The 27617-nt window shown below is 39.0% G+C and overlaps 1 protein-coding gene across 1 annotated transcript; it reads right to left on the minus strand.

Moving 5' to 3' along the window:
* Positions 1–1796: 1796 nt before the first annotated feature.
* On the minus strand, positions 1797–23708 carry calb2a (calbindin 2a). The gene is made up of 11 exons (XM_084733970.1): positions 23505–23708; positions 18988–19064; positions 18814–18903; positions 16442–16522; positions 12897–12953; positions 9682–9759; positions 7922–7977; positions 7745–7784; positions 7499–7552; positions 3902–3973; positions 1797–2589 (listed from the first exon to the last, which is right to left on the minus strand). Exons 1-11 carry the CDS (start codon positions 23596–23598, stop codon positions 2473–2475), a joined length of 816 nt encoding a protein of 271 aa, XP_084590096.1. The 5' UTR covers positions 23599–23708; the 3' UTR covers positions 1797–2472.
* Between the last annotated feature and the right edge of the window lie 3909 nt (positions 23709–27617).

Genomic DNA, 27617 nt, shown 5'->3' on the forward strand with positions numbered 1-27617 from the left:
ACTGCAGTATCTATGCTAACCTCTTCAGGAACTGCTATTGTTTGTTATAGACGAGTTGCTTTCATAGGCACTTCTTGTTGTTGTCACACTTGCTGCCAGTACCCTCGCAGACATTGACTGGCTGCACCACTCATGGTCTTGCGAATCCAGCTGCCTTGCAAGGATTTTGCTGCTAGAGCCATACTTGTAGCCTAAGGTGGCTATTGTTAATTACTGTTATAAAAAATATTTCTTTGTAACTGACATTATTTAGGCACCTTGCTGATTTTTGTCTCTACATTTGATGTAGTTGCACAAATTTTAGCATTTAAATCTTCGTATTATTGTCACTTGTGTCGACTCTGTTTAGCTAAAGTACCTCAAAAATATTAATACATAGGACTGTTTGTCAACAAAATTTTTATTGCAATTTTAGTGATATACACAATTTCCTCGTGCAGCTGCATGTCGTATAAAGATTTAAATGCTTCTGATTAATTGATGTGGGTTTGCACCAGCTCCACACTGAGATGGGAACTTGTGTGCACTTTCTGTATTATTCAGATGGTTTTAAAAGCATGTCAACTCAATTACAGGGGTTTTACGAGAAATATCATGTCCTGTCCTACTATCTCAGGAGTAACATCTCAACTCAGTAACTGGGAAAACCTTGAACCCTAGATTCAACTGGAAAAGATGAAGGCTTACAGTGCACCCCTGACTTTTGGAAAAAACATTTGGCTGTCAGTTTAGATCGTTGTTAGGTAATTTTTTTTGTAGTTAAATTTTATTGTGGGCTTTGTGCAACAGGCTCTGCTGTCATGTCTCTATTGACATTTAAAGCCTCTGGGACACATCAAGTTTTTACTTTTCAGTGATGTCAGATCAGATTATCTCTGTTTTCAACTTGCTTTTGGTCATTGATGAGAAAATCAGACCTACAAGTTTCCATTTACATTTTAATGAATTTTAATATTTGGGCAAATGTGAACTTCAAGGTTTCATCTTATGGAAAGTTAAACTTTGATTACTTCCCAAAGAACAACTGAATGACAGGAGACAATCTGTGCATCCATTAGAAACAGATTTTGAATTAATGTTAACTGGAACTTTAGGTCAGCTTTTGTTTTATGCAGGTTTGCAATCAGAAACTCAAAGGGAGGGGAGAAGTGTTTTGTTATGCTGCCTCATTTCATTCACAAGAGAGGAAAACACCGGCAATGCCTTGCAGTGCAGACTCAGCAACATCACTCTGCTTGTTTCTTCAGTCATTTTCATTATGCAACTGGGAGAAAGACATTATGCTGCAAATACAGCTGTCTGAGTCAGTGCTACAGTGATGCAGCCATCATTTCTATCATCTTCTTGCACACTAAGCAGTACATTTGCAGGGAAAGTATTGGAAGCTGAAGTTGCTGCCGTTAAGTTGCTCAATACAGACAACCAACATCAACATCAGAGTCCAGTTTTCATTTTTTTCTAGTGTAGCTTTAAACTGGACACCATCTTGGTCTTGTTGTGACTGCATCCATCGTTAATCCTTTTTATGCCTATGCTGGACTATTGAAGGCGAGGGAGCAGTTTAAAGCTGGGAGGGCTTGATAAAATAAACAAGTTGGTTTGCAGAAGGTCAGCACAACAGAAAGTAATCAGGAAATGTAACTCTGGGAGAATGACACAGCACTGCAGGGCTCTGAAGTGTAAATATTCAGACTGTTACACACAAGGAGGTCCTGGAGGTAATCTGCTCATCAAGGCATAACCACTACTGACAGTTATTATTTAACAAAATCATGTTTATAAAGTGTCAAACCTGATTTTTTTTCTTAAGACAGTTTATTAATATTTTCAATTGACAGTATCAGCCAAACTCAAACATTGAAAATGAAAACCATATCACGGCAATGGAACAGGAGGGCTTCAGGACAAATAGAGGTGGAAAAATCAATACCAGTTCCACCACAGACTATAAATTAGATAAATTCAAACACAGCTGTCTGCAATTTTGTTTGACTATATATTGTATCTAATGCAAAGTTGAAAGAGCGAGGGAATGGAGGGTTCAATGAAGCTGGGGTTGAGGTTTAGGGTCAAAAGGTCATTTCTGTGGAATAATGGGTTTGGGCTTTTGGCCAGGAGTTGCAAGTCAGGCACAGCATGAGCAGGGACGAGGTCAGAAATAGTTACGGACATTGGGGAGAGTTGAGAAGGTGAAAAGCGAGAGGTTTCAGACAGGTCATGGTTAGGGGTCAGAGGTCAGATTGCAGAAAACAAGGGTTTCAGGAGGAAGAGCTGTTCTGTGCTGACAGTGCACTTATCATTCATTCTGAAGTTGTAACTTTAGGGGGCTGGTTGGGGAAATGATGGGGGGGGGGGTGTCTGGCACATGCACCTGGTATATGTTGCCAGGCAGCTGAAAGTGGGTGTGGTCATGGGAGAGCAGGGCAGGGCAGGCAGAGAAAATGAAGATATACAACAAGACAGGAAGAAGAGTCAGACAATTGGCTCCCTGCAGAGGACAATTTCCAGCTCGCCACGGTAGAGCTTCCCTCCATCAGACAGGCTCATGATGCTCTGCTTGTAGCCCGCCAGGTTCTTCAAGTCCACCTCCTGAATGGGAGAAAGGTCATATAATAGAGCCAGAAGCTGGTGAGAATAATCAAGTAAAAATACTAAGTCTGTATTTGGATAAAAACTCAGGCTAAGCCAGATACATTCAACCACAATTGTCCCAGACGGTCAGATTTTTTTTGTGCCAAACTCTCTGTTACGTTGGATGTTTGTTATAGTGTAGCCTTGGTGGAGAAAACATGGCGTTAAAAGACCTGGGGAATGTGAACCATAGATCTAAGCTGTTGGCTAGAAAAGCTACATTAATTTATAAAGGACATTTAAAACAACTGCACCTGTCAAGCTTTCTGTTACTGCACACATATGCAGTTTACACTGATAATGGTGGGAGATTTACTGCTTGAAATGCTTTGTATAATTTTGAAAGAATGGGTCAAAAAAAAGGTTTTTAATGTGTCCAGTAGTTTTAATACGAGAGCCATGTGAAAGACTCTTTAATATGCATTTGTTGGCTACATACATGTATAATGCATGAAGACTGAGACTGCTACACATTCCAGGCAAACATTCAGCATCCTCACTAATTAATGATCCATATTGATGTATTTTAGAAGCTCTATTAAATAAGCAGCATTGTTAATGTAAAGAAGTGTAGAGCTAGTAAGCCCTAGTATTATTATATTATTATAAATAAAAATGTATTTAAGACTGTAATTTTGATCTAACATTTGTATGTTTTTTTTCAAATACAAATAATATTTAAACAATTCTTGCTATCATTACATCAAGGACCACAATAAAACAAAACAAATGGACGCCCACAGGGAGTAAACAGCTGAGAGGAGCAGAAATGGTATTGGGTACCAGACGTCTAAAGCCAGGCCTCACCCACACACTCGTCTGAACTCATGTTGTATTCTTTGCGATTTGTTTTTTTTGTCTTATTTGATTTGCATGTAGTTGTTAGGTTTTATAGGGTTTATAGGTTTTAATATTTATATGAAACAATTTAATTCAAAATAATATCAGGATGTAATTTTATGAACTCATTTCACATATCTGAACACTGAGACTACAGGTGTGGGACATGAACAAAAGTGGTATTTGACCCCACAAAATGATTCAGAAATGTTATTAAATCTCATTATTTAGTAATTATACAGTGTGCATATATTTATCAGGAAATATTTGAGAAATTTTAACATAAATTCAAAATTTCACTGCAGGGACTCAAAAGTGCCCGTAGTAGGAGAAACACCTATTACACAATTTAAAAAAGGCCAGGCCACACTGGTATATACCACGCTGCCATATGAATGCCTATAAACCTTCACCAATGCAGTCAGCTCACCTTCTTGTTTTTCTGGTAAAGGTCTCGTAGCAGGGCGTCCAACTCCTGCTCATCAATGTAGCCATTCCCATCCTGAGAAAAGTTGACAAGAGACAGACAGCAATTGTTATTTTCACCTCAAAGCAGTCAGAAAGAACTGGAAGTTTGCTCGTATGATCTGGGGACAGTAAATAGACTACGAAACATAATCAAACTGTTGCAATTCAGAGCTACTAACAGTTTTTAACTGGTTATGAAACTGTCACAATTTATTACTGATGCACCTGTATCACATACAAAAGTTAACAAGACTATCCGCGAGAAAATCGGCTATTTCTGTATCGCCCAATTATTGTTAATTGCTGCCACCAGGTCAGATTCTCCTTGAAACTGGAGGAAATAAGCTTGTGTTTATATTTTCCCAGGCAAAGTTACAGTGAGAAGTACATCAGCCAGTTAAAAAAAAGGAGGATTTTATTTTATTTTTGATGTTATATTTTGAAGTTACTATGGTGAAAACCCTACTGCTTTTGTCCTCCAAATCAACACAAGATCAAGGTTTACTGTAGTTGCCTTAAACAACACTATATACTACACTATATGTGGCTGCCTATTACCCCTGATTTTTCATTTAAAAAATCCTCCACTTATTTTGAATAGTGTGCAGCAGCTATGTTTAGATTGTAAGCTTCTTTTTTGTGCCCATCTCTGCTGCTCAACTTCATTCAATATTTTATGGCAGCCATTATGAATGTACCAGCCAAATGGCCATTCATGACTGATGATTTAAAAAAGATTTCCCATTCACAACTCTGTAAAGGGGGTTAGCTGTAAAGTCAATATGGAGCCACATTGCTAATTAATGAGTTATGTCTCACAGTAGTGTTTGGAGTTTGGGGCCAAAAAAATAAGCCCAAATTGTTGGAAGTTTTCCCTTGGCAAGAGGCACAAAGCCATGTTCTGTTCATTTAAGCTCGGTCTCAAGATGACTTCAGAGCTGAGAGGCTTGCCAGTTTTATTTTTTACTTTGGGAGATGCTCTTTGATGTTTACAAAGCTAGACTGAAGTGTCCTAGATCTTGGGAATAAAGTGTGAATTCTATTTATTTTCACTTTAAGGATGAAAGGCCTGCGACTCTGCAGTGTTATGGGAAAGCGGAGCAACATCAGGTATCAGTCAGTATGCCTAAGTTGCGTGCCATCTTGCATTTCCAAGGCTTCGCACAGTTTGGGGCTGTCGCACTGTGAGCCATGTTAGTCTTCAGCTGACCAGACACACTTTGCCCTGCCCACGATCTCTCAGCACCAGTGACAGCAGCTGCCTGTGTTTCAGCTGCAGGGGCTGAGCTCATGACAAAATGATGAAACTAATTACACACATAAATGGTAGTGCTCCATTCGCAGAGAGAGTCGACATGAATGGACCACAGTGGCTCATCCATAATTAAACATTCAACCCTGTCCTCTACAAGCGAGGTAGAAAGAGTGTAAGCCCTCAGTCCATTCCAACACATGAACATGCACGCAATCCCCTTCACTCCCACTGCTATGAAGGACTCAAGTTTTCTGACTTCTTGCTCTGTGACCTTAACACCAAAGAGGGAATACTGACTAAGGCCGAGACAGCTAGAAAGAAATAAAATTCTTAGCACATCAGCTCAGTGGGAATTTTCTTGAACTTGCAGGTCTAAATAAGCTAAGAAAGCTGTCTCATTTTTGTAGTCATATTAGTTTATTATTTTATTGTTAGAGCCAAATATAGAATATATTAATGAGTGCCAATTATTAAATTAAATTAATTCAAGGTCCAGTGTGTAAGATTTACGGGGATCTATTGACAGAATATGGCAGAAACAGAATCTAAATTTCACAGGTATGTTTTCATTACCTCAGAATGAGCCTTTTATATCTAAAGAGGGCGTAGGACTTCCTCCATGGAGGCTGCCATGTTTCTACAGTAGCCCAGAATGGACACATGAAACATTAGCTCTAGATATGCCCTTTACCATTTTCTTGCGGCCACTGTAGGTTCTTCTAAATGCTTGGAAGAGGACAGTGAGATGAGGTGTTTGCAAGCTCACTGCTAGATGCCACTAAATCCTACACACTGACCCTTTAAAGTTTTTAATGTATACTTCAAATTGTCTGACACTGGATGTCAATTCATAACCCTGTGAAGGGAAAGAAGGTTGTATTACATATTTGCCACACACAGTGAATGTTTAAGACAACAAATGTGTCATAAAGTAGCTGAATCACTGCCACAAAAACAGTGAATAAAATTAAAACGTTGTCAATCACTTACTAACAGTGGTGGAATATACCCACATTTAGCACATACGGACTACTAATGCTGTGCCACATCAAGAAGAGTAGTTTATTTCCTCAAAAATTGAGTAAGCCTTCTTACAGCTACCTAGATTATGGCCAGTCCCTCAGGCTGACAGAAACTCACAAGATATCATAAATAAGAAAAATTATTTAGCAGACGTACAACGTATGGCTCTCTCCCCTCTGACTCTGCTGTGCTCCCGTCTCTTGTGTCATATCACTCTCTGTAGTGCTTCCCCACCAATCTACTGATAATATGGAAAATGAACTGAACCACTGCTCAACCACCCTGAGCTGTTTACAGAGGGACAGGTGTGCTGAGTTTAACTCATTTCCCTAGGTAGCTGGGGAGAACCCTGGGTACGAAACAAGGATTTTGCATATTCATGATTTGAACAAATGGGAGACTAAAACAAACAGCGCTGAGTCATCCAGACAATTTGACTCAAGTTGAGTCTAGTCTATTTTTTGCAAAGTGTGCAATGTTGTAATTTGTTTTAATTTTACTGTGTAAATACATTTTATTTCCCCATGTCCTCTCACCACATTAGCATGTTAGCTTTAAGATGCATTACACCATTACTCATGAACAAACTTGCTTGGCTTGGTATTTCCTCAGTGTTTCAAGCCAGCCTCGTCTAAATTAAATTTGTATTTCCAAACATGCCCTGTTAGTTTAACCAAGATAGAACAATTATTTCATTAGCATTCAACAACAGCTCCCATGATGTATTAATAGTTCCTCCATGGCCACGACACATGGGACATGTAATTGTTGCAAACTAAAAAACTTATGCTGACTAATCAAAACCAGCTCTACTTAAATATGAATGAAGTGTTTAAATGTTACTGTCCAGCATTGTAGTAGATACCCATTTAGCTCAGAATACATGGACAGGTTATCCTAGGAGACACACTACAACACTACAACAGATGAAAGAAACTGTGGACGCCAAAAATGCACTGACAAACGAAAGGTACAAGAAGAGAAAGTAATCCAGACGTGGGGCCAGACCTTAGTCATGTTAAGAAAGGAACCCTGCATTTGTGAAACACTAATGAGAGCTCATGCTGTACAAAATAAATATATCTTATAATGTGACAATGCTGTGTTTAAGATCTGGGTTTAGGGTGAGGGACAGATCATGATTTGGGTTACAACGAAGACTCTTGTGAGGTCTGGGGTTGCCTTCTCGACACGACCCCAGGCCTCCACTGTGTGTTTGGGAGTGTGCAGAAAGTTATCAGCATGTACACTGGTTACCGCCCCGAACAAAATGTCACCTACCTTGTCATAGTATGTGAAGATGGTATTGAACTGCTCAGCGTTCAACTTGACACCCTGTAAGAACAAGGAGTAATTTTGATCAGCAGGCTACAAATTGCCAAATAACAGAAGTCACAGTATGACAAAACTCAAACAAAAAAGTTAAGAATATCAAAAAGATATAAAAATAATTTCTACACTGTAGTATTTAGACATTAATTGTGTATAGTTTGTTGTCCATGAACATGCACCATGTTTGTTCTCTACCTGGAATTTGAGTAAGAAATTCTCCTGAACAGGAAGAAGCCTGAGGGAGAGAAGGACTTTATTAGCGGACACAAAAGTTGTTAAATTATTCAAATCTGATGATGGTGAATGAACATCAGCAGGAAATGTGTTTCAACATTTCTATAACGAACAGAGGCAAGTAAAATTGCACATTACCTTGCCATCTCTGACAGGCCCAACTTCCCATCTCCATTCAGATCAAACATCCTGAGCTACAAAGTGGAAGCAGAGCAGAGATAAAGAGAAAGAAATAGAGAGAGACTGAAAGGAAGGCTTTTTATAGGTATATGCTGTCAAGATGAAGGCAAATGTGGCCCCATGAATTTTATTGACTGAGAAATAGAACGGACAGCTATAAAGTTTTTACCTTTATTATAAACCTACATCTTTTTTCCCCCATAGTTGTAGATGTTTAACAGAGCACCAGTAAAGGGACTGTCCATAAAACCTGTTTCAGACATTTTAGCCAATGTAGCTGATGGTGATTTTGAAGTTCTCTTTTTTAGGGTGGAGTGGAGAAAAGAATGCAAAAATGAGATTTTCTTAAATATGATACCTCAAAGAAAACTGAAGATCACCTTCTAATATTTGTACACTGTTACTGCAAATATATTTAAAAATAGATGTAAAAACATATATGAATGAAACCATTAAAATGGAGCATTACAGCTGTGTTGATTGATATGCTACTATGCTACTTACAACATCCAGCATTAGAAGACTGAGCTATGGTTTTATTATAAACTATTTTTATAATCAATTGAAGTTTTAAGTAGATTTTTAAGGAAAAAAAGTCAGAATTCTCTGATTCCAGCTTCTTAAATGTGATTTAAAAAAAAAATCTTTACTCCTCTCTGACAGTACACTGAATATCTTTTGGTTGTAGGCAAAAATATACATTTGAGGATGTCATCTTGATCTTTGGGAAACACTGATCAATATTTTTACCATTTTCAGACATTTTATAGGCAAACAACTATTAATCAATTAATCGAGAAAATAATCATCCAATTATTTGACTATGGATTTTATAAGTTACATCTCCTACACAAAACTGCCTGGTTTAGCTGCATGTCAATTACTCACAATTTACCTTTGATGCAGGTTCTATTTAAAACTTGAAAATAGCATAGAGCATTCCTAGCATGGTGTTAAGTACTAGCATGAATCACTACAGCAAATGTTCAACAGCAGCATCTGAATGATATTGGTGCCTATGTCATTATTTAATGGGGATTATTTGGCAAGTCTCTATCAACTTTTTGTATTCCCTCAATAATGGATTTTACCATCTGTGTGTGGTCTAATGTCTAATAAAGTCATAAAGAAACAGTAATGACCAAGTGTGTTGAGGAAACTGCTTCAGCAAACCAGACCAGCTCTGGGGCTTATAGGAAGAAGCAGATGTTAATACATCTGGGCTGTAAACACATAACCTGCAGGACATGAGGGGTCTCGAACACTCAGCTTGCACAGCACCCAACATGATAGGTACTACAGGCCAGATGGGTACTAGACATATATCTTACAAGACATTGCATGACTTATAGTGTTTCTGTAGAATTTATTAATGTTACAGAGATTTTACTTTTTATTTTAGTCTGGCCATCTACAGATTTTTTAATTAATTTGAGAGGCTAAAATGTAAAATCAGTACCTCATCTGTTTTTTCTCTCTAATTTTTCACTCAGTTTATGTTACTGAAAGCATTTACTGAGAGAGGCTGTTGTTTACTACACTGTGGTGAGTACTGGAGCGCAACAACTTGAAATTTAAACAGACTGACTCTCCTTTAAAATGTGTGTCTGTTCAATTACACTGTGCGCCTGGGATTCCTGATTGTATCTGTGTGTGTGTGTGCGTGTGTGTGTGTGTGTGTGTGTGTGAGAGAGAGAGAGAGAGAGAGAAAGTCTTACTATGGTCTGTGTGTACTCATCGAGCTTCTGATCATCATAGTGTCTGTTAGCCTTCTCCAGCAGGTCTGACAGAAAGCCCTGAGGACAGATACACACAAAAATATACACGTAAAAAAAGAAATGAACATGCAGCAGTATGGCATATACAGGGTCTTGTCTGTCCAAAAATCACTGATATGCAAGATCTTTAATTAATATTTGGGGATAAAATATGTAGCTGGAGATTCAACACGACCATCAGATATCACTAATGTCACACTTGTGACCTCAAGTTTCATTTTCTGAAATAACCTCTCACTATTCAGAAATATCTAATACAACCCATTCTCTCATAAACGTAAAATAGTGTCAAGTTAGTCAGAAAAGAGTAAAAGTACCTATTTTTTTTACTGACACTAAATAAAATAATAAGTAAAGCAATGTTTTTAGATTAATCGATGAAGGAAGAAGAGGAACAAATGCAAAAGGAAAATATAATAGAAAAGTTAATATAGTGAAAGATAAGGTCGAGAAAAGATAAAGAGAATAAGGAAAAGTGGAGAGTAGGGAGAACGCCTAGACAGGGGATAAAGGACTGAAAAAAATATCAACATATTTTATGAATTTATCTTGTGTTTTGTATGTAAAATTCTAATTTGCAGAGTAAAGATGTAGAGCAGTAAAAAGAACATTTGCAGATTGAAATATTATGTGATAAAAGTGTAAAGTATCTAATTTATCATTACATCATTTGTACAGTACTCTAGTTAATATACTCAGATATTTTCCATGTGAGCTCACAGTAATGAGGTCGGACATATGTCTGCTGCCTGTGATCTCATCTGCATTTTTCTAAAGCTTTTGAAAGGCAACACCTGAGTAACTCATCTGCACCTGGTCAACTGGAAGAAATGAGATGCAATAAGAACCCAAGAAGCCTAATCTGTGCATGATCCAAAATCACTGACCCCTGTAATGCTCTCTTCCCCAGTGTAAAGCACTTCCATTTAACAAATCTGACACATTTCCTAAAGGTCTTGAAGTGAATAGCAGTTGTGCAAGCTGTAAAGCTTTTTTTGCATCTGAATCATCACCTGAAAAAAATACACTCATGGTCACTGGGGAATCTCCTCTCCTCTGTCAAAGCTGCCGCTGGGCTTTACTCACCCATATGATCACATGTATGTATAAAAGGTGAATCACTCCGAAACCCCTCAGTGTTGAACAGTTTAAAATGCTGATTATTCTAAAGTTTTAGCTGATGTGTCACTTGATGGCCCGAATGATGCAAAGACAACAGCTTTGGCCATATTTCTTGACTTTACTTAGCAGTCCGATATGAAAATAAGTATTTTCTACAGATGTTTCAAGGGCCTTAAAATAATACTGGACATGTCCTGCTGAGAGTTACCTGAGAAGACTGATCACTACACTCATTTCTGTAGATCACGCTAAATATAAAGCTAGTGCCAATGACCAATTAGCTTAACTTAGCAGGAAGACTGGAAACAAGGATAAACAGCTACCCTGGCTCTATCCAAAACCTGCATATCTGTGCCTCCAAAGCCCACTGATTTACACAATATATTTACTTTATATAATGTGTGAAAAAACAAAAATGTAAAAATGACATGTGGTTTTACAGGAAGTTATGTGCTAGTTATTATTTTGAGGCAACAGGCAGCCAGCATTCATGAATAATAAGACACTTTACACAGCATTGCTGCTCAGCCTTCCTACCAATTTTTTACAGTGGCTCCTGGCAGCATTGCAAAGAAAAATTCCCCTGTGGCCCAAAAAGCAATTTTCCCCAAGATCAACTATATAAAAGAGATGTCTGTGAAACTGTTGACAGAACTCCTGGAACTGCAAACAAGGTCAGTTCCTTCTACTATGTTTTTTTTGAGCCATGGAGGCTTTATATTTGAAAAACTTTAGTCGACTTGAGAAGAGTGATTTAAAATGTGTGACATCATCTCAATGTAAAGTCTATAGGTTGAATGGGTACTTGTGGGTGGGGCCAGTGGGAGAAGCACCACTGCAACCTGGAACCTTGAAGCTAGAAACATTTTGAGCATATGTGCCAGGTAAGCAACTCTTATTGGAATCAATAAGCGCCATCTTTGGGTCTGTTATCCAGTCAATAATAAGTCTTACATAGCCACTCCTATCTCTGCAGTGCTGTCTAGGAAAAAAAACACTCTGGGTTGTTTGTATTTCTTTAAACCAATTGCAAATGCCTCAGGCAGCACTAGTGCCTACCATGCAGCGACAGTGACATAAGTAGTGTCACTGAAGAACTTGTTTTGGTGGAACATTTGCACACGGGATTGCGAGCCCTAGCATTAAAATGACTAAATCCCAGCAAAAGACAAGGTTACAGTAGTAGTATAAAGGCTATAATACATTCACAGCAGCTTGGCATAGAGGATCTTGTCGTCAGTGTGAAGCTGCCAGGCATCTAGAGGAAATGATGACAGACATTTCCCGGCGCTTCCAGTCTTTAAGCTAAGCTAGGGTAAAAATCTGCTCGCTCTAGCAGATAGCATCCAGACATTAGAGTGGTATTAAAGCTAAACCAATACTAAATGATTCCACTCAGCACACAGAATCAGTACGATGACAGGGTTGTTAGTGATCATAACACAAAAAAATGTAGAGGATCATTTTCTCTCTTTCTTTCCTTTCTTTTTATTGGTGCACAACTTAAAAACATCTAGGAGATGACTTAACATAAAAATGCATACAAGTTCATTCACTTTGTCTACACTTTCACACTAAAATAAATGAAAGGCATATGGGAAATACATTGAGGGATTAAACAGAAAAAACAACGCTAGTACAGCAGTTTAAATATTTGTAAAAATGTAAATAAAATGTAAATGATCACATGAAGAGGCAGGGAATAAGGTTTGAGTGAGTAGGCTACTGCTTACTATTATCTGATAGTTACAGTTTAGGGTAGTCGCTCTGTTTGTGAGCATGTGTGAGTGTGTTGATGTGCATTTGAATGTGTGTGGGGGGGAAGAAAGAAAAAGACATAACAAAATAAGAATAAGAATGACCAAGTAAACAGATAAACAGATAAATGACATGTATTTTGTAATTAGTTTTGCTAGTCTTTGGGATGCACATGTAGATAAATTATAAGAAATATTACATGCAGTAAAGGCAGTTTCCATTAATAAGTTGCAATATGCTTTAGCATAGAGAATCATATATTTATCACAACATACCTTCAATTCATTTGCTTCAATGTAGCCACTGCGATCTGTATCATATCGCCGCCATGCCTAAAATAAATCAAGAAAACAAAAGAAGTATTGGTTTGAACGCAGTTTTTCAGCACTGATGCACAAAGCAAAAAGATACTCTTCTTCAGAGTGATTTACATTTCTTCTCCCTACATAAATCCCCTCCGATCGAACCCCAGCTTGCTCTTTAACTGTGTGAAGAGTTTGATTTTTCTCTGGTGCAGAGCACAAATCGTTCCAGAGGGGACGACCACAAAAGCCTCAACCATCAGTGTAATCACACAGTTTTCAATACAATCCCATTCACCCGCATACAGAGCAGAGGGCAGCAAGAGACAGAGAGAGGAATGAGGGAGGGAGAGAAAGTCATTTTAATGAATGTTTTAATCTAGCAGCTGTCCCTGTCCAAAGAAGGGCTCCTTATCAAAGATGGATGGCCTTCCCCCTTTTCCTTCTCCTCCCCTCTCCTCCTCCTTCCCCTGTGCTCCTCCTCTGGGCTCTGCAGAGAGGAGCTACAGTGGTGTTATCCATTATATATGACTCTGAAAATAGAAGGTTCTGCTTCCTCATTCTAACCCCTTAAAAACCCCTCCGCCCACTTCCTCCTCCCCGCACCCTTCAACAAAGACTGATTAATCCTCCTCTCTTGTTTTATGTTCTCAAACTCTGGCTCTCAACTTCCCATCGACATTTCATTTATGTCCTCTCTGTTCCGGCTTTCTCTCATTTGCCCTTTGTAGCCTTCTCTCTACACACCTTCTCTTTCACTCATCCTGCTTCTCTCATTTCATTATTCCTTTTCGATATGACACAGGAGACAAGGACAGCCTCTTCCCCGCATGTAATTGGTTTCTAATTGGCTCCATTCTTTCATTGCAGCAGATCTAACACAGAATCTGCCATTTTCGTATCTTCCGAAGACATTTTGAGGAATAAACGAATTCTTTTTTCTAGTTCCTTTCAACACACATCTTGCTTGTGCTGAAGGCTTTTGGTTACTCCTAGAAATTGTCCATTATTCACAGCAGCACTAAACTTGTCTATACCATATTTGGCCGTTTTCATATAGCCTACAAATGGGTTCTTAAACACTCAACTTTGCTGTTACATAGTCTTGGTTTCTGTGAGGTTTTCCTTGGTTTTATGTACTCTGGCTGACACGTCTGTTTATCTAATATCTAATACGGGTCAGGTTTGATAAAGATGACTGTACAGAAGAGCACAACTTCACTAGCCAAGCCAACAACCAAGATAACTGCCACTGATGTTGAACTCTTTCTGCTGAATTAGTTGTGACGTCAATATTACATGAAGTAGATGGTATATTTTCCCAAAAGAAAACCAAACAACTGTCTTAAACTTTTTTTTTGTTGATAAGAAAGATGCATTTGCGTTACTTTTGACAAGATTTAATCTACCAACTACACGCCGCCATATGTTTTGTTGCTATGATTTGTTGTCACTCTATTCCAATGCATCCACAGGCAGTTTTGTTCATTAAGTTCCAGACTAATTCATATTTGCTAATTGACGATGCCAGGCTACTGGTAACTAGTTGCATACAAATTTTGTGTGTAGCTAATGTCTGCTTGCTTGTTAGCTAAACCAGTGTTTCCCAAACCTTTTTTTCAGGCTACCTACTTTTATAACATGACAAATCATTGTCACCTATTTCATGATTCCTGACCATTTTTTCCTGCAATTTCCACTTTCCATAATCATCTTATATTATCTTGATGCATGCATACATGCATACACTTTAAATACTTTATAGATCAGAAATAAATGCATTCAGGCTTAGTTAACAGGCCAACTCATTGTTTTTATTTATAATATTTATTTATTATTTATTTCTCTCATCAAGAAAACAAACCTAAAAACAAAAAGTTCAGACAACTCAAACTTACTGTAATAGATTTTTGAGTTTTGAGCCAAACTTAAACTCTTAAGTTTTGAAATAAGCTAAAAAAAAAAAAACTATAATCTTTAGATAAACTTAAATCTTGGTGTTTTAGAAACTCATAAATATTTGTATTTCAAAAATTGTTCACAGTGAGCTGTGGACCTGATTTGTCATGATCTGGGTGCTTGAAAATTAAATTGTTTTAACTGAAAATATTTAAATTATTCACTTTCACTTAATTGAATTTGGCCAATAATTTCTGAAATACAATTTTTTTTTTTCTGAAACTCAAAGATTCAAGTTTATCTGAAAAAGAAAAGTATATTATGTCAACAAAACATTATTAGGTGGTAAAACTTTTTCAAAACTTAGAAGTTTGAGTTGGAAATAGTAGGAAGTAGGAAAAAAGTAGGACATTTTAACTGCTTCATGAATGAAATGAAATACACGTATCTAGACAGAATTAACATTGCAATTGATTGCAATTATTTTTTTCCCTTTCCAGCAAAACAATACACGTTTTAAATGCTTATAAAAGGTGAACTGCAAACCCAAATAGTCTCCTGTGACCCACATGTGGATCATGACCCAGTCTTTGCCACTGTCACATCTAACTTTGACATATGTTATAATTATTATTAGAAATGTTAAAATATGTTCACTTGGGCCACTTGAAAATATTTTAATGAGTTAGTTTCCAGTGGAATAACTGTTTTCTACCACTAATTTGGATTTTGTCTTTTGGTTGAGGTATGATAGTTTTTTTTTTTTTTTTAATCCCTTCGAGCCTCAATAAAGCTGCTTCAAAAGAACACGATGTGTGGGTCTTCACAGCGCGTTGAGATTTGGGATTTGTGTGTGTCAGTTTCTCAAGCGATAACTGCATAAACCAGCAGAGACATTTACATAGCCTACAGTACATTTTTGGAGAACTATTTATAACCTTCAGTATTAACGTTTTATGCCAGTTAATGTGGATAAAACACCAAAGCTACATGCAATGGATCACATAAAATTAGCTCAGTGCTCTCCAGCCAAACCTGAGTTTTGCAACATCAACGATTAGGAGGGTTTACTGTGTAACAGTAACCAAAATATTGAATGAAATCAACTTTTCAGACTATTCACACCTTTCAATTCTGCTGAGGGGATTAATAGCACAGCTGTCCTTCCCATTTATCTAACATCTGCTTGCTTTGGTAATGAGCTCAGCCAATGCTACAGTCGATGCTCATGATGAACCAGGTGTAGCTGCTCGATTTCTAATCCAACTGATAAATCTCAACAGCAGAAATGGGAAAGCATGTGCAATGGAGGCAGAGAGCCAGTGATTTTCTTTCCAGACTACTCCAGTTTGTCTCACTAATAAGTACATCCTCAACCCATGAAATTAGCTGGTAGGTAGGGATGAGAACGTCCAAGCTGTCTCCCCTCCATGGTTGACTGACTCTGGTCTATACTGGATGACTGGTTAAGTCAGTATGTCCCAACTAATGGCATTTCTCAGTGAAAAAGCTTTTGTTTAAAAAAAAACAAAAAACAGAACAAAACAAGTATTGTAAAGAACTGATCAAATGACAGAGTTCACAAGCCCGTCCGTACAAACTCAGAAACACACTCTTACCGCCATAAACTCAGCACTGGAGCTGACAAATTGTCTGAAGCAGAGCAAGAAGTTCTCTTCAGTTGGGAGAATCTGGGCCAGCTAGAGAGAGAGATAGAGAGAGAGATGATGGGAAAATGGGAGTGGTGAGAACACAAGATGGTGTGGTTGATATGCTGGTAGAGAAGAGATGAAGACTGGGGAGCTTTTTGTCTGCAACGCCTCAAATGGGCAACTCAGACATGAATAATAGAGGGCCACAACCTCAGAGGCCGGGCTATGCCTAACTTAGAAGTATTTTTAAATATTGTGTTTGGATGTTCAGACAAAGTCTTTGCACCTGATTTTCACTCAAACAACTGAAACTGAAACTCATTTGCAGATTTTTTCATGCTGCAAGTGGATTATTGATATTGCAGGAGCTCTCCTCACATCTGTTTCAAATCACACTGCAAAAATGGTCAAATTGAGGGAAAGCAATATCCTGAACTGACACTCCCTAGAGACTAACATAAAGACTGTATTTATGCATCGATTGGAGTATTGACCAGGCCTCTCAGGGGTTGTAATGTATTCCTCTTGCTCTGTGAATTATCATAGCTGTGTTCATTTTTGCATCTCTTTCTCACCCTCAATAGAAAGGAGAAGCCTCACTTATACTTGGTTGTGAGACACATTGGTGAAATCAACATGTATGATGAATGCACATAAAAACTCTACCTTTCATGGCATCGGAATGGTATTAGTCAAGATCACTGTCATGTCCACAGCCAGTTAGCTTAGATTAGCAAAAACACTGGGACCCCGGGGGAACAGCTAGCACACCTATTATACCTCTGATATATCTTTGTTCAATAAGTGCATAAAAAGTCTAAAAACAGCAGGCTGTAGTTTTATAGGGGGGTTTGTGCCCGGTGAAGACATAATCACATATCACCCCTGTAAAACCAGAAACTGTTTTTTTTTTTTTTTTTTTTAACACATTATCAGACAGATGCTACAGTAGGCGATTAACCTAACCTAACCTAACCATCCCCTAGTAGCAGAGAAAAGTTCAGGGGCAGAAGGGTAGTTTAGTTGAATACCTAAGTCCCGTCTGCCTCCCTGATTTGTTATCTGAGGTTGGACTGAGGTTTGTGTAAGTTAGAATCTATGGCCACAACCATGGCTGTCAGGTAGCCAAACTGTGCCGAGCATCAATAAAGCCACGGCGCTGTCCGTGGTGCTGCAGCAGCCAACAGATTTGTAATTATCCCTTTTTCAACAAGAACACACTGCCTCCTGCAGTAAAGGGTGATATTAATAAGATATTATAAAGTAATAAAGTGATATGTCTTGTCATCTTACTCTTTTCAAGCGAGCAGTAGTGGAAAGAGATAATATAAAATATGTACTTAAGTACAAGTACTGTTACAATACTAAGATATTATTCAGTTACACTTAAAAGCACTGGTGTTAGAAAAATACTGAAGTAAAAGTACAAGGTCTCAAAAACTGCTCAGAGTATTAGTTACTTTTTAACCATTTGTGTTTAAACCATTATCAGTAGCAGTTATTTAATCAAAGAGGTTTCTGTTTCTCCAAATCTTCAGTCTAAATTCCTCCCAACTCTGTCTCTGTCCTGCTCAGTGCTCACAGTCACCACTCTGAGGGCTGCAAATTTTGTGCATTTTCCTTAACCAATAGTTGAAAATGCTAACAATCAATTAATCATTGATAATTTATTAGTTACAAAACACGTTTCAGTTATTTTTCTTCAATTTCTTCTGACAAAACAATGTCACATGAGGTGCAATTCTGCCTTTTCTAGACTACTGAAATACATTTTAACTTAAACTTGGCAATTAATTGATTAATGTCAATCATTAACACTGTTACTCCAAACCTGCGCTGCTGCAGTTTTGGAGTTTTCTGTCCATGTGTCCTGGCTTTCATTGCCCTGTTTGCAATCAGATAACCTTATTGGCTGCAGAAATGCAGATGGGTTTGGATAATTCAAATTATACTCAGTACTCAATTATGATTTTTTAAAGTAACTAGGTAGATTACACAGTGTTATGCATACTTAATTACGAGTAAAAGTACAGACCTGATCTACTCATAAAAGTACCCATAAAAAGTAAGTAATTATAGTAAGTTAAGTATTTGTAATTAGATACTTCCACCCCTGTAAGAAAATGAATAAGCATAATTCCCAACGTTTTTTCATCGTTTTCCAATCTTTATGCTAAGCTAACCTAGCTGGCTGCTGGCATTACAACATATGTAAGAGTGGTATCAATTTCCTCATCCACCTCCGAGCAAAAACATGAATAATTATATGCCTCAAAATTTCAAACTGCTCCTTGAATGGAAACCAAGATTTCAAATCATAATACACTGGAAGGCCTTACCTCTGACATCTCAATACGTCCATCTTTGTTCTTGTCGAACTTCTGCATGAACTCCTTCATCTTTTCTCTGAATGTGGGGTTTGAAGGGTCCTGGAAAACATTTGTACTCAATACAGGCAAAACCCAAGTGGTGAGTATGTATGTCTGTGTTTAACCTCTGGTCACTGAACTCACCACTCCTGCTCCTCTCCGGGCCATCTCCAACTCCCTGAAGAAGTTCTCCAGCTCCTTCCCCTCGATGTAGCCATTACCTGGGAGGCAGACAGATCAAAACAGCACGTTATCGCAACATACCACAAAGGGCTTTTTTCAGTGTTGCTGACACGCAAAAACCCCATCAGTGCAGATGTGGTCACAGTGTCACAGTGTCAAACAGATCCCAGCATGGCTCGCTTCTGGCCCGGGTATTGATTCAAACATGAGCCTTTTTACCAGGAACTCTCTTCCTTCCCCTCTGGCTCAATAGATTAGGCTATTGACTGACACGATGCAAGCTGATCACTCCTCAAAGACTTTGTGTTCACAGGGTTGTACGCAAGGGGAAGCTATATATGGAAAATTGCTTTTCTAGGATTTTGAAGGTGATGATCCACGGGCAGCTTCTTTTATTCCACAGTAATCAATACAGCCTTCAGCAGGGGAGTTTGACAAATGGGAGGAATCAATATGGAAAACAGTTCACTGTGACAGTTTCCACCTGATTTTTTTGATTATCTAGACTTGTGAAAGTGATGATATGTTGTGATGAGGAACTAAAGCTTTGTACAATCCTTCAGAAAATGTCTTAACCTTGTTTTTGCTGCATGCCATCAATCATTTTGACTGTCTAAGCATCATTTTTGTCACTGAGATGAGCTCCATCACATTTTTTATTCTGTCACAACAAATCAAACCTAGGGACAATAGAATTGGTTTTCTTCTTATCTTATTCTTACCCCTGATGTTCTGCTGCCCTGACAGTACCTATTCAGAGGACAAATGAGAGCGCCCGCTTCACCCAGGTAGTCTGTGAACCTGTGCCAATATTCTATCAACTAGCATGCTGAATGGTTGGACAGATGGCTCCAAACGATGTGACTAGCTGCTTCAATAAAACCCTGGAAGGCAGAGCTGCCTCATTAAACTCTAACAAAGATTATTATGCCATACACTTCCTCTCCTCTCCTCTCCCTCTAACTCGCCATCTCTCTCTGTCATCTTCTTTTTAACTCCCTCTCCCGATCCAACCAACATCTCAGCATCTTTGTTCTATCCATGGAAATTTTACTGTAAGTGTGTGCGTGCATGTGTGTGTAGAGGGTGGGGGGTAGCGGGTGCATGCTTTCCTTGGTGATGTTATCAAAACTCATGAATACAGGCTCTGCCTTTTCAATAAGTGGGACAGTGAAATGCCTCGCTGGTATCGAGCCTCGCTCCTGTGGGTCTTATTGACATTTAGCACTCTGCAGAGAAACGGCCTGCTTGATAATTAAACAGAGTAAGATGTGATTAACTACAAGGCAAATTGCATAAAAATAACTATAAAAATAGATTTATGAAAAGAGCTGTCATACATCCAGTAAATGCATCAATAAATCCATATACTCCATTATGTTTGTGCATAAAGGAGCATCTGTTTGTACTGTGCTTATACAGATGTAGGATAAGTACTTTCTGCTCTCAACAGCCTTTAAGCCACAACAATATGCTTAAGATACCCTATTTTTTCCCTATGAAATGCTATATGTGCTACAGCCTAATTATAGAGTGTTTGTCTTGCATTAAACTGCCCCAAAGACAGTATGAAGTGAACACACACTCCTCTGTTACATCAGAACATCAGTGATGCTATGTAAGTGCACAGATTTTAAAAAACAAAATCACTGCCAGCGGATACATTTTATGGCTGACTTCAACTCACTTCCAGATCATTCAATCTAAATGTCAAATAGCTAGTTTTATATGTCATAATGAGAGCTCTCCTGCCAACTTACTTTACCGTGGTATTTCTGCACAAGCACTTAAAGCTTGCGCCAACCAGCCAGATAAAAGGTTTAAAAAACCACGTTTGTCCAAAATGCATACTCTTTTGAGTACTGCGTCATTACAGTCTCAGGAGACGCTGGTAAAGACGCTTTAGTCTTCTACTAGTTCTGATTCTAAAATTCAACCCCAACACAGAAAAACTCTCAAAGTGGGCAGTGGTGCCACCTAAGTGCATATTTAAAGCCTATATAAGTGCATTTGCCTTTCAAAGGAGAGTGCAGCCCTGTCAATTCAAATGTTTTGTGTTGAGATCGCAGCTGGGTCAATGCAGGAGGTGGATTTTGCTTCATGTTCCAAATTTTCATATCCAGGTTAATAAATATAATTGACAGCAAATGCTCTATAATTAGCAAAAAGGCAATGCAGTTGTTTCCTTTCTCAGCTTTGAAGTGACTGAATTGAAAAGGCCTGACAGAGACAGCGGAGAAAGATGAGAGGGACACAGAGCGGAGGAGCTGCGAGAGACGCAATCCAGATGAGACTTGATCCGGGGCCAACAGGGGAATATGTGGTTTCATCATCTCTGGGTGCATCGCCTCCTGTGTATTTTTATCCGCAACTCAGGGATGTTTACTCAATCTGAGCAAACAAATTAGCTCGCCTTTCTTTCTGCCGAGCTAGAAGACACTCCCAGTAATGAGAGCAGAAATCAAACACTGTAGCCAAATCTGTTGATGCACACAGCCTGTATTTGATTTGCAAAGTGGCTCATTGCAAAGCACAATATGTAAAATACCTCTGTCTGCAGTATAGGACTTGAAGACCTGGCTGGTAGGACTGATAGCCACAACCAGGCCAAAAGAGTAAAACCAGTAGCAGATGTGACAACTTTGTCTAGACACTGGCTCATATGGAGAAGCTCAGCCACTGAGCACCTCCACCCAACCCCACCCAACTCCTCATTCCACCTTGATTTCCCTGTAGAATACATTTCAGCATGTGTGCCAGTGTAAAAAAAAAAAAAAAAGACCGCATTAACAATGAGTATGTGCATAAAACAAGTAAGTACAACACACTCATCTTAACTACATGCATTTTTTGTACATTTGTCTGAACATGCAAGATAAGGACTTTCTGTTAGACTGTCTATTAGATGTCACTTACGTCCCAGTCTGACTTTCTAAGTTAATTCTTAGTCTCCTGGTCAAACTGACCGCTGTGGACTTCTGTCCAGTACTTTTCCATTTTGCTTCCATTTGCAGCATTTTGATCAGCCTGCAGACCTTCAAGCGAAATGAAGGTATGATCATTTCTATTCTTGGATTTGCGAGGCTTTCATGACTGCAGAAGCATATATTTGCTGGAGAAGAAAAAGGAACTCGTCCCATGTCACGCCGCCACGCAAACACATGCATTGCACGTAGAGATATTTGCAGAGTGAGAAAGACAGACTGAACAACAGAACAAATCTGTACGGAGACAAACAGAGGGCTGATGCAAGAACAAAAGACACCAATCAAGATGGAGACTGGGGAAGAAAGTGTGTGTGTGTGTGTGTGTGTGTGTGTGTGTGTGTGTGTGTGTGTGTGTGTGTGTGAGTAGTGCTAAGGAGGGAGTTCTTGAATAAATTAGCACATGAGACAATTTAATGTTGACAGACCTCACATCAATATCACATAAACCCATTTGTTATACTGGGCTTCTTCCACTGTTTAAAGAGCTCCACTGCCTAACAGACTGCACTTATTGATGGAATTTACATAAGGCACTTTGTGATTGGAAACGAAAATCAATACAAGGAGCATCATTTAGAGACAATTAGTTAAAAACATCCAAACTGTCAATAATTATAGCTCACTGTAACCCACAAAAAACCCTAATTAAATGATGTATTGATTGCAAGATAACACTTTAATTGCGTGTTTAAATTCCTTCATTATTGTTAAATTACAGCGTCAGGCAGGGTATAGTTCACACACCACTGGAGGACTTTTTACGGGAGCGCCCTGTGCGCTTATAAAGCTTAATTGACAGAGGAATAGAGGCAGCATCCATCCATGTCACATGCCGTTTTTATAGTTTACCCTCCATTTAGAGCTAATTGAATATGACAAATTCATGCACTGTATCTCAGTATACTTTCTTTTTTTTTTTTAACAGAATAACATAACTATATAAAATGCATGTGAAACTCAAAATAAAATATAAAAATCATACCACGTGATGTCGGGAGTGGTCAGCATCAAAAATTCATCTCGAAATATCGAACTTTTTTATGCGTTACAATAGTTCGATATATCAGAAATATCTGGTCTGCTATATATTATCAATATTAAAGATAAAAACGCATCCTTTGGCTACTTTTGGCTACTTTACGCATCTATCAAGCAGGGAACTTAAGAATACAGCTAATTATCAATCACTGAAGGCAGAATAGTCCCTATACTTCAAAAACATCATCGCAAAATTGAGTTTAAACCCGACAGCATTATGGTATTTTTCTGATATTGTGGCATCCCATATTTTCCTGCTTCTCCAAAAAGTCGCTTCACTGCAAAACCACAAACTTTTGCTCAGAGACTGAGCTATAATGTCTGTTATTCTAAGCTTGATAACTGATTTACCCCCATTTCAGTCTTTTCATTTTACATCATCGATATGAAATCCATTTATCTTTAATGAATTTTGAGTTTGGGTAACTTTTGTGAAGGAAAAAACTGTCCTACCGTCAGTGTCGAAATGTTTCCAAATGTCGAGGAACTGGGACGCGGTGACCTCGGCCAGGTGCAGGTGAGGAGGCTGCTGTGCTTTGTTTGCCATGATGCTCTCGATGGATGCTGCTGCAGGTCAGACGCCAGGAAAAATCCGCTCCTAACTTTTCTGTGCTTCTTGTTCAAACACACCCCACACTGTGGCCCCTGCGCGCCGCCCGCCGCTTTTTAACCCGGACGCAGGAGCGGCAGCACCGCTGCACCGCCGCTGGGGGCGCACTGCCACCGACTATATCCATCTGAGTCAGCGTCCCATTCTCTGTGCGTGTGTGTGTGTGTGTGCTTTCAAGCTTGATGTAGTTGTGTGATAGGACATCTTGGGCACTGCAGTGGATAGACTGATGTGGATGTGTGTGTAGGTGTGTGTGAGTGTGTGTGTGAGGAAGAGATGAGGGAGATGCAGATAGTGAGAAGATTATTTAGTTGTTGCGTCATCATGCGTGGACCCCAAGTGTGTGTGTGTGTGTTTTATCCAGTGCAAGTGCATGTATGCATGTGCGCTGCATGCCTGTGTTTCTGCGTGTGTGTGAGCTGACCGAGTGTGCTCCTTCTTACATCTGTGTGTGTATCTAAGCGTGCAGCTCCCCGAGCCTGTCTGCGAGTGTGTGTGAGGCTTCACAGACTTAATTAGAACTCACACACTAATCACATTTCCCACACTGCCTGCAGCCAGCGGTGATTAGCCCACATAATAAATGTAAATTCTGTAAAAAAAAAAAAAAAAAAAGAAAAAAAAAAGTGGGGTGGGGGCTTTTTCATTAATGGCCAGTCTACTGTGCAGAGGGGGAGGTAAAATCACAGATCCTATTAGGAGAATGAGGATGAAAAAAAGTGCTCTCATATATATCTTCAACTCATTTACTGCAAGAGGTGATAATATTCAGGATGAAGTAATAAGCCTGTAATGAGCAGGAGGGCAAGTATCCCTAGAAGCATTTTCCTGCTGTGGGATGAAATCTGCAAAAAGACAGCTTTTCACACATGAAGAATATTAATAATATGTTTCAACTGAGACATTTTAAGAGAACTGGGTGCATTTTACAAGCCTTATCTGGTCATTTCACCCTTTGAGAGAGGTTTTGAGTTATCATCGCAGGAAGAACAGGTGTAACTAATAACATTGATGATGGCTCCTGAGTGTCCCATTGAGACTTGCCTAGAACTGGACTGCAGCATTTAAATGGAATGCAGTTAATCAAGTTATTAATTATTCCTCTGCCTTTCTGCTATAAAATGTCAAAATGGCTTCTGTGAAAGGGGCCTATTGAGGGAAAAAATGTTTTAAAAATAGTTAACTGTAACATTTTCATATTAAAGTGTCTAAAAATGACTGCAATAGATTTTGTTGAGCTGTATTCTAGCATTATCCCAAATGTTTCCAACAATGGTCAAACCCAGAAAAAGACAGAATTCATCTAAAGTAATGGTGTGTTGGCTAATAACCGCTAGTTGCTATAACTTCCAGGATGCATTTGAGAGTGAGGAAAGAAGTACGTTTTTCGGCAAATGTGGCTAAGCACAATGTGAATGAAACTTATTACCTTACCTCATCCAAGAAATTCTGCCTGACTGGTTAAAAAATAAAGAAAACAACTCCTACGATCCCATGCTACTTTATGACATCATCAAACCACATCTTTTGTTATTGTTTTGATGTGAAATAGACCAATACAGAACTTACATATTGAGCATTTAAGCTAAAAATGTGCATGCTACCTGATGACGTTGGTGTTTGATGTTCTGGCAACCAGGACAGAAATAGGAGGAGATTTTTATTAAGATGCTGAACCAGAGTGAGATGCATCGTCGTCAACCTATTTTGATTCTGCACCAGCCTACATCCTCCTCCTCAAACCCCCACAGAACAAATGCACATGCAGTGGTATCCAACAAGTTTGGCTGGATGTAAAGTTGCTGTAGCTAGTAAGCTAGTGTTAGTTCACAAGACATGCTAGTGTTTGCAGCTTATATTACAGCAGATGAAGACAGAGTTTAATACATTCACCACGTGTGATCTTGTTTTTCATGTTTTTGAGAGTCTATAGAAAAGACATCACTGTCAAGACTCATGAAATGCCAAGTATGGCTGTTCTCAGAGCCTCCTGCACACCGTGTCAACATGTAGACAGATGTTAATGCAAAGCTTGCCAGCTCTGCTTGCTAAGCTCTGATTGGACAGTTGCTGTTTTAGAGTGGAGCTTAGGGAAGGGTCAATTCAAACCTACACTTTAAATTAATTATCTGTTTGGCCACTTGGTGATAGTGGAACAAGATGACATATGTATCACCTTGTTAGCAGTTGTCTATTTACTCACTCAGCCAACACAGGGCAACACTGGCATTGATTTAAAGTTGTGGTGAATGTGCATATATGTCACTCCGCTTTTTAGTTTTCACCCTCTCCTGAGGGGAATATCCGGCTCTTTAGCAGCTAAATGTTCATTAGCAGCTGACATTTTGATTAGTATATTTTGTTTGCTGTTTTTCAAGTATTTGACGAGAGGATCGATATCCCTCTCATCTGTGTGTCAAGCATGGAGCTGGTGCCAGGAGGCAATTAGCTTAGCTTAGCAGAAATATTAGATGCAGGGGGAAACAGCTATCTTCGCTCTTTCCAAAATTCCAAAATACACCTATCAAAACCTCTAAAGCTAATTAATATGTTGTATCTAGTGTCTTTTATCTAAATTTAAACAGAAATGTATAGGCTACATGTTATTTTGTTTAGACTCTAAATCTATACTTAAAGGGAAACTTTGGCATTTTTCATGTGAATGTCCAATCAGTGTTGATACTGAGCCTAGCCAGGGGGCGTGCCAGATGAGTATTTTTGTCACCTAATGCTATGTTCTGCTTCACAGTGATAGCTATAAGACAGAGTGGTGATCACACGTCATGGGAGTCAAAAGCTCGCCCGCAATGCACCCTGGTACTTGTAGGCACTGCTGCACAGTTCCATGAGCAGGAAGCCTCAGTTTTCTTGGTCAATATAGCACGCACTGCTTGAATTGACTACATTTACCATCAACATTGTTTGGCCATTCATATGAAAGTGCTGAACTTTCCCTTTAACTCACAGACGTCAGAGTGGTATCCTCCATTGTAACTCTCTTGGAAAGAAATTCAGTATGTGTATTCCTCTAGATGTTGAACCATTCATTTTAGAGCTAATTGGGGTGGATGCAAGATGTTCTTTTTTTGACCAACTGTTTCAGTCCTGGAGGTGTTCAGTAATGATAACATATTAACACTGTGTATTTTCAGCGCTATATTTCAAGGTTGAAGCTTGGATACAGTGGACAAATAATTAAGATGATCTACCAAGCTGGCACCATCACGCATATAGCTGCATTGTTGAAGTTGACCTGTCACGTCTCTTCAGAGGTGGAGCAGTAATTTCCAGATTCACCCTGCGCTCTGGTACAGTGCTGACACGCCGCTGGCAGCCGACTCCCTTTGGAGGCAGTGTGTGAAAGTCAGCAGAGACACTCCCTCACTAATACTATTTCTTACTCTTGTAAAAGTCACATTCACTAAGCCTGCTGCCTCATGGACTGTGTGAGCTCAGGTACATGACAGCGCATAAGAACAGCTTGTGTGTGTGACAGACGAAAAGACTGAGTGTGTGATGGTGTGTGACTGTTTAAGAGTGTAAACTCAGCAGAGCTGTCCCGCTCTATTTCCTCAGCTTCTCTTTTCACCCTATAATAATCAATAGAGGCCTCTGGGCTCAGTTGGCACGGCGACAATAGATAGATCAACATTACATTACAGACGAGGCCTGTCGCCAGCCTGCGGGGACTGCCGACTCAAACACACTTCATTCTCCTCTCTTATTCTCTTTACTCACTCCCATCGTCAGTCATTATGTGCGTCCTGTCTACCACTTCCCTCCATTCAAAGCAGAGAGCCTGCTATTTGCATCCTATCTTCATAGACGTCTCACTTTTCGCTGTGAAGCTGAATTGTGAGGCATCTGTGAATGTGTGTAAATACATGTTTGTGTTGTTGGGCTGCCTGCTTCATTTGTATTAATATTTCAGCTCCACAGTGGGCTGCACCCTTACA

The sequence above is a fragment of the Lutjanus erythropterus genome, chromosome 13, assembly GCF_056507025.1.
Source record: "Lutjanus erythropterus isolate fLutEry1 chromosome 13, fLutEry1.hap2, whole genome shotgun sequence".
NCBI classification, from domain to species: domain Eukaryota; kingdom Metazoa; phylum Chordata; class Actinopteri; order Lutjaniformes; family Lutjanidae; genus Lutjanus; species Lutjanus erythropterus.

What these genes read in the sequence shown, in the direction of transcription:
- calb2a (XM_084733970.1), bottom strand. Translation starts at nt 23,598, where the DNA reads ATGGCAAACAAAGCACAGCAGCCTCCTCACCTGCACCTGGCCGAGGTC. An exon ending in CCAGTGCTGAGTTTATGGCG is followed by an intron (nt 12,954 to 16,441) that starts GTAAGAGTGTGT and finishes GATTTATTTTAG; the next exon opens with GCATGGCGGCGATATGATAC. An exon ending in ATTTCTTACTCAAATTCCAG is followed by an intron (nt 7,553 to 7,744) that starts GTAGAGAACAAA and finishes TTGTTCTTACAG; the next exon opens with GGTGTCAAGTTGAACGCTGA.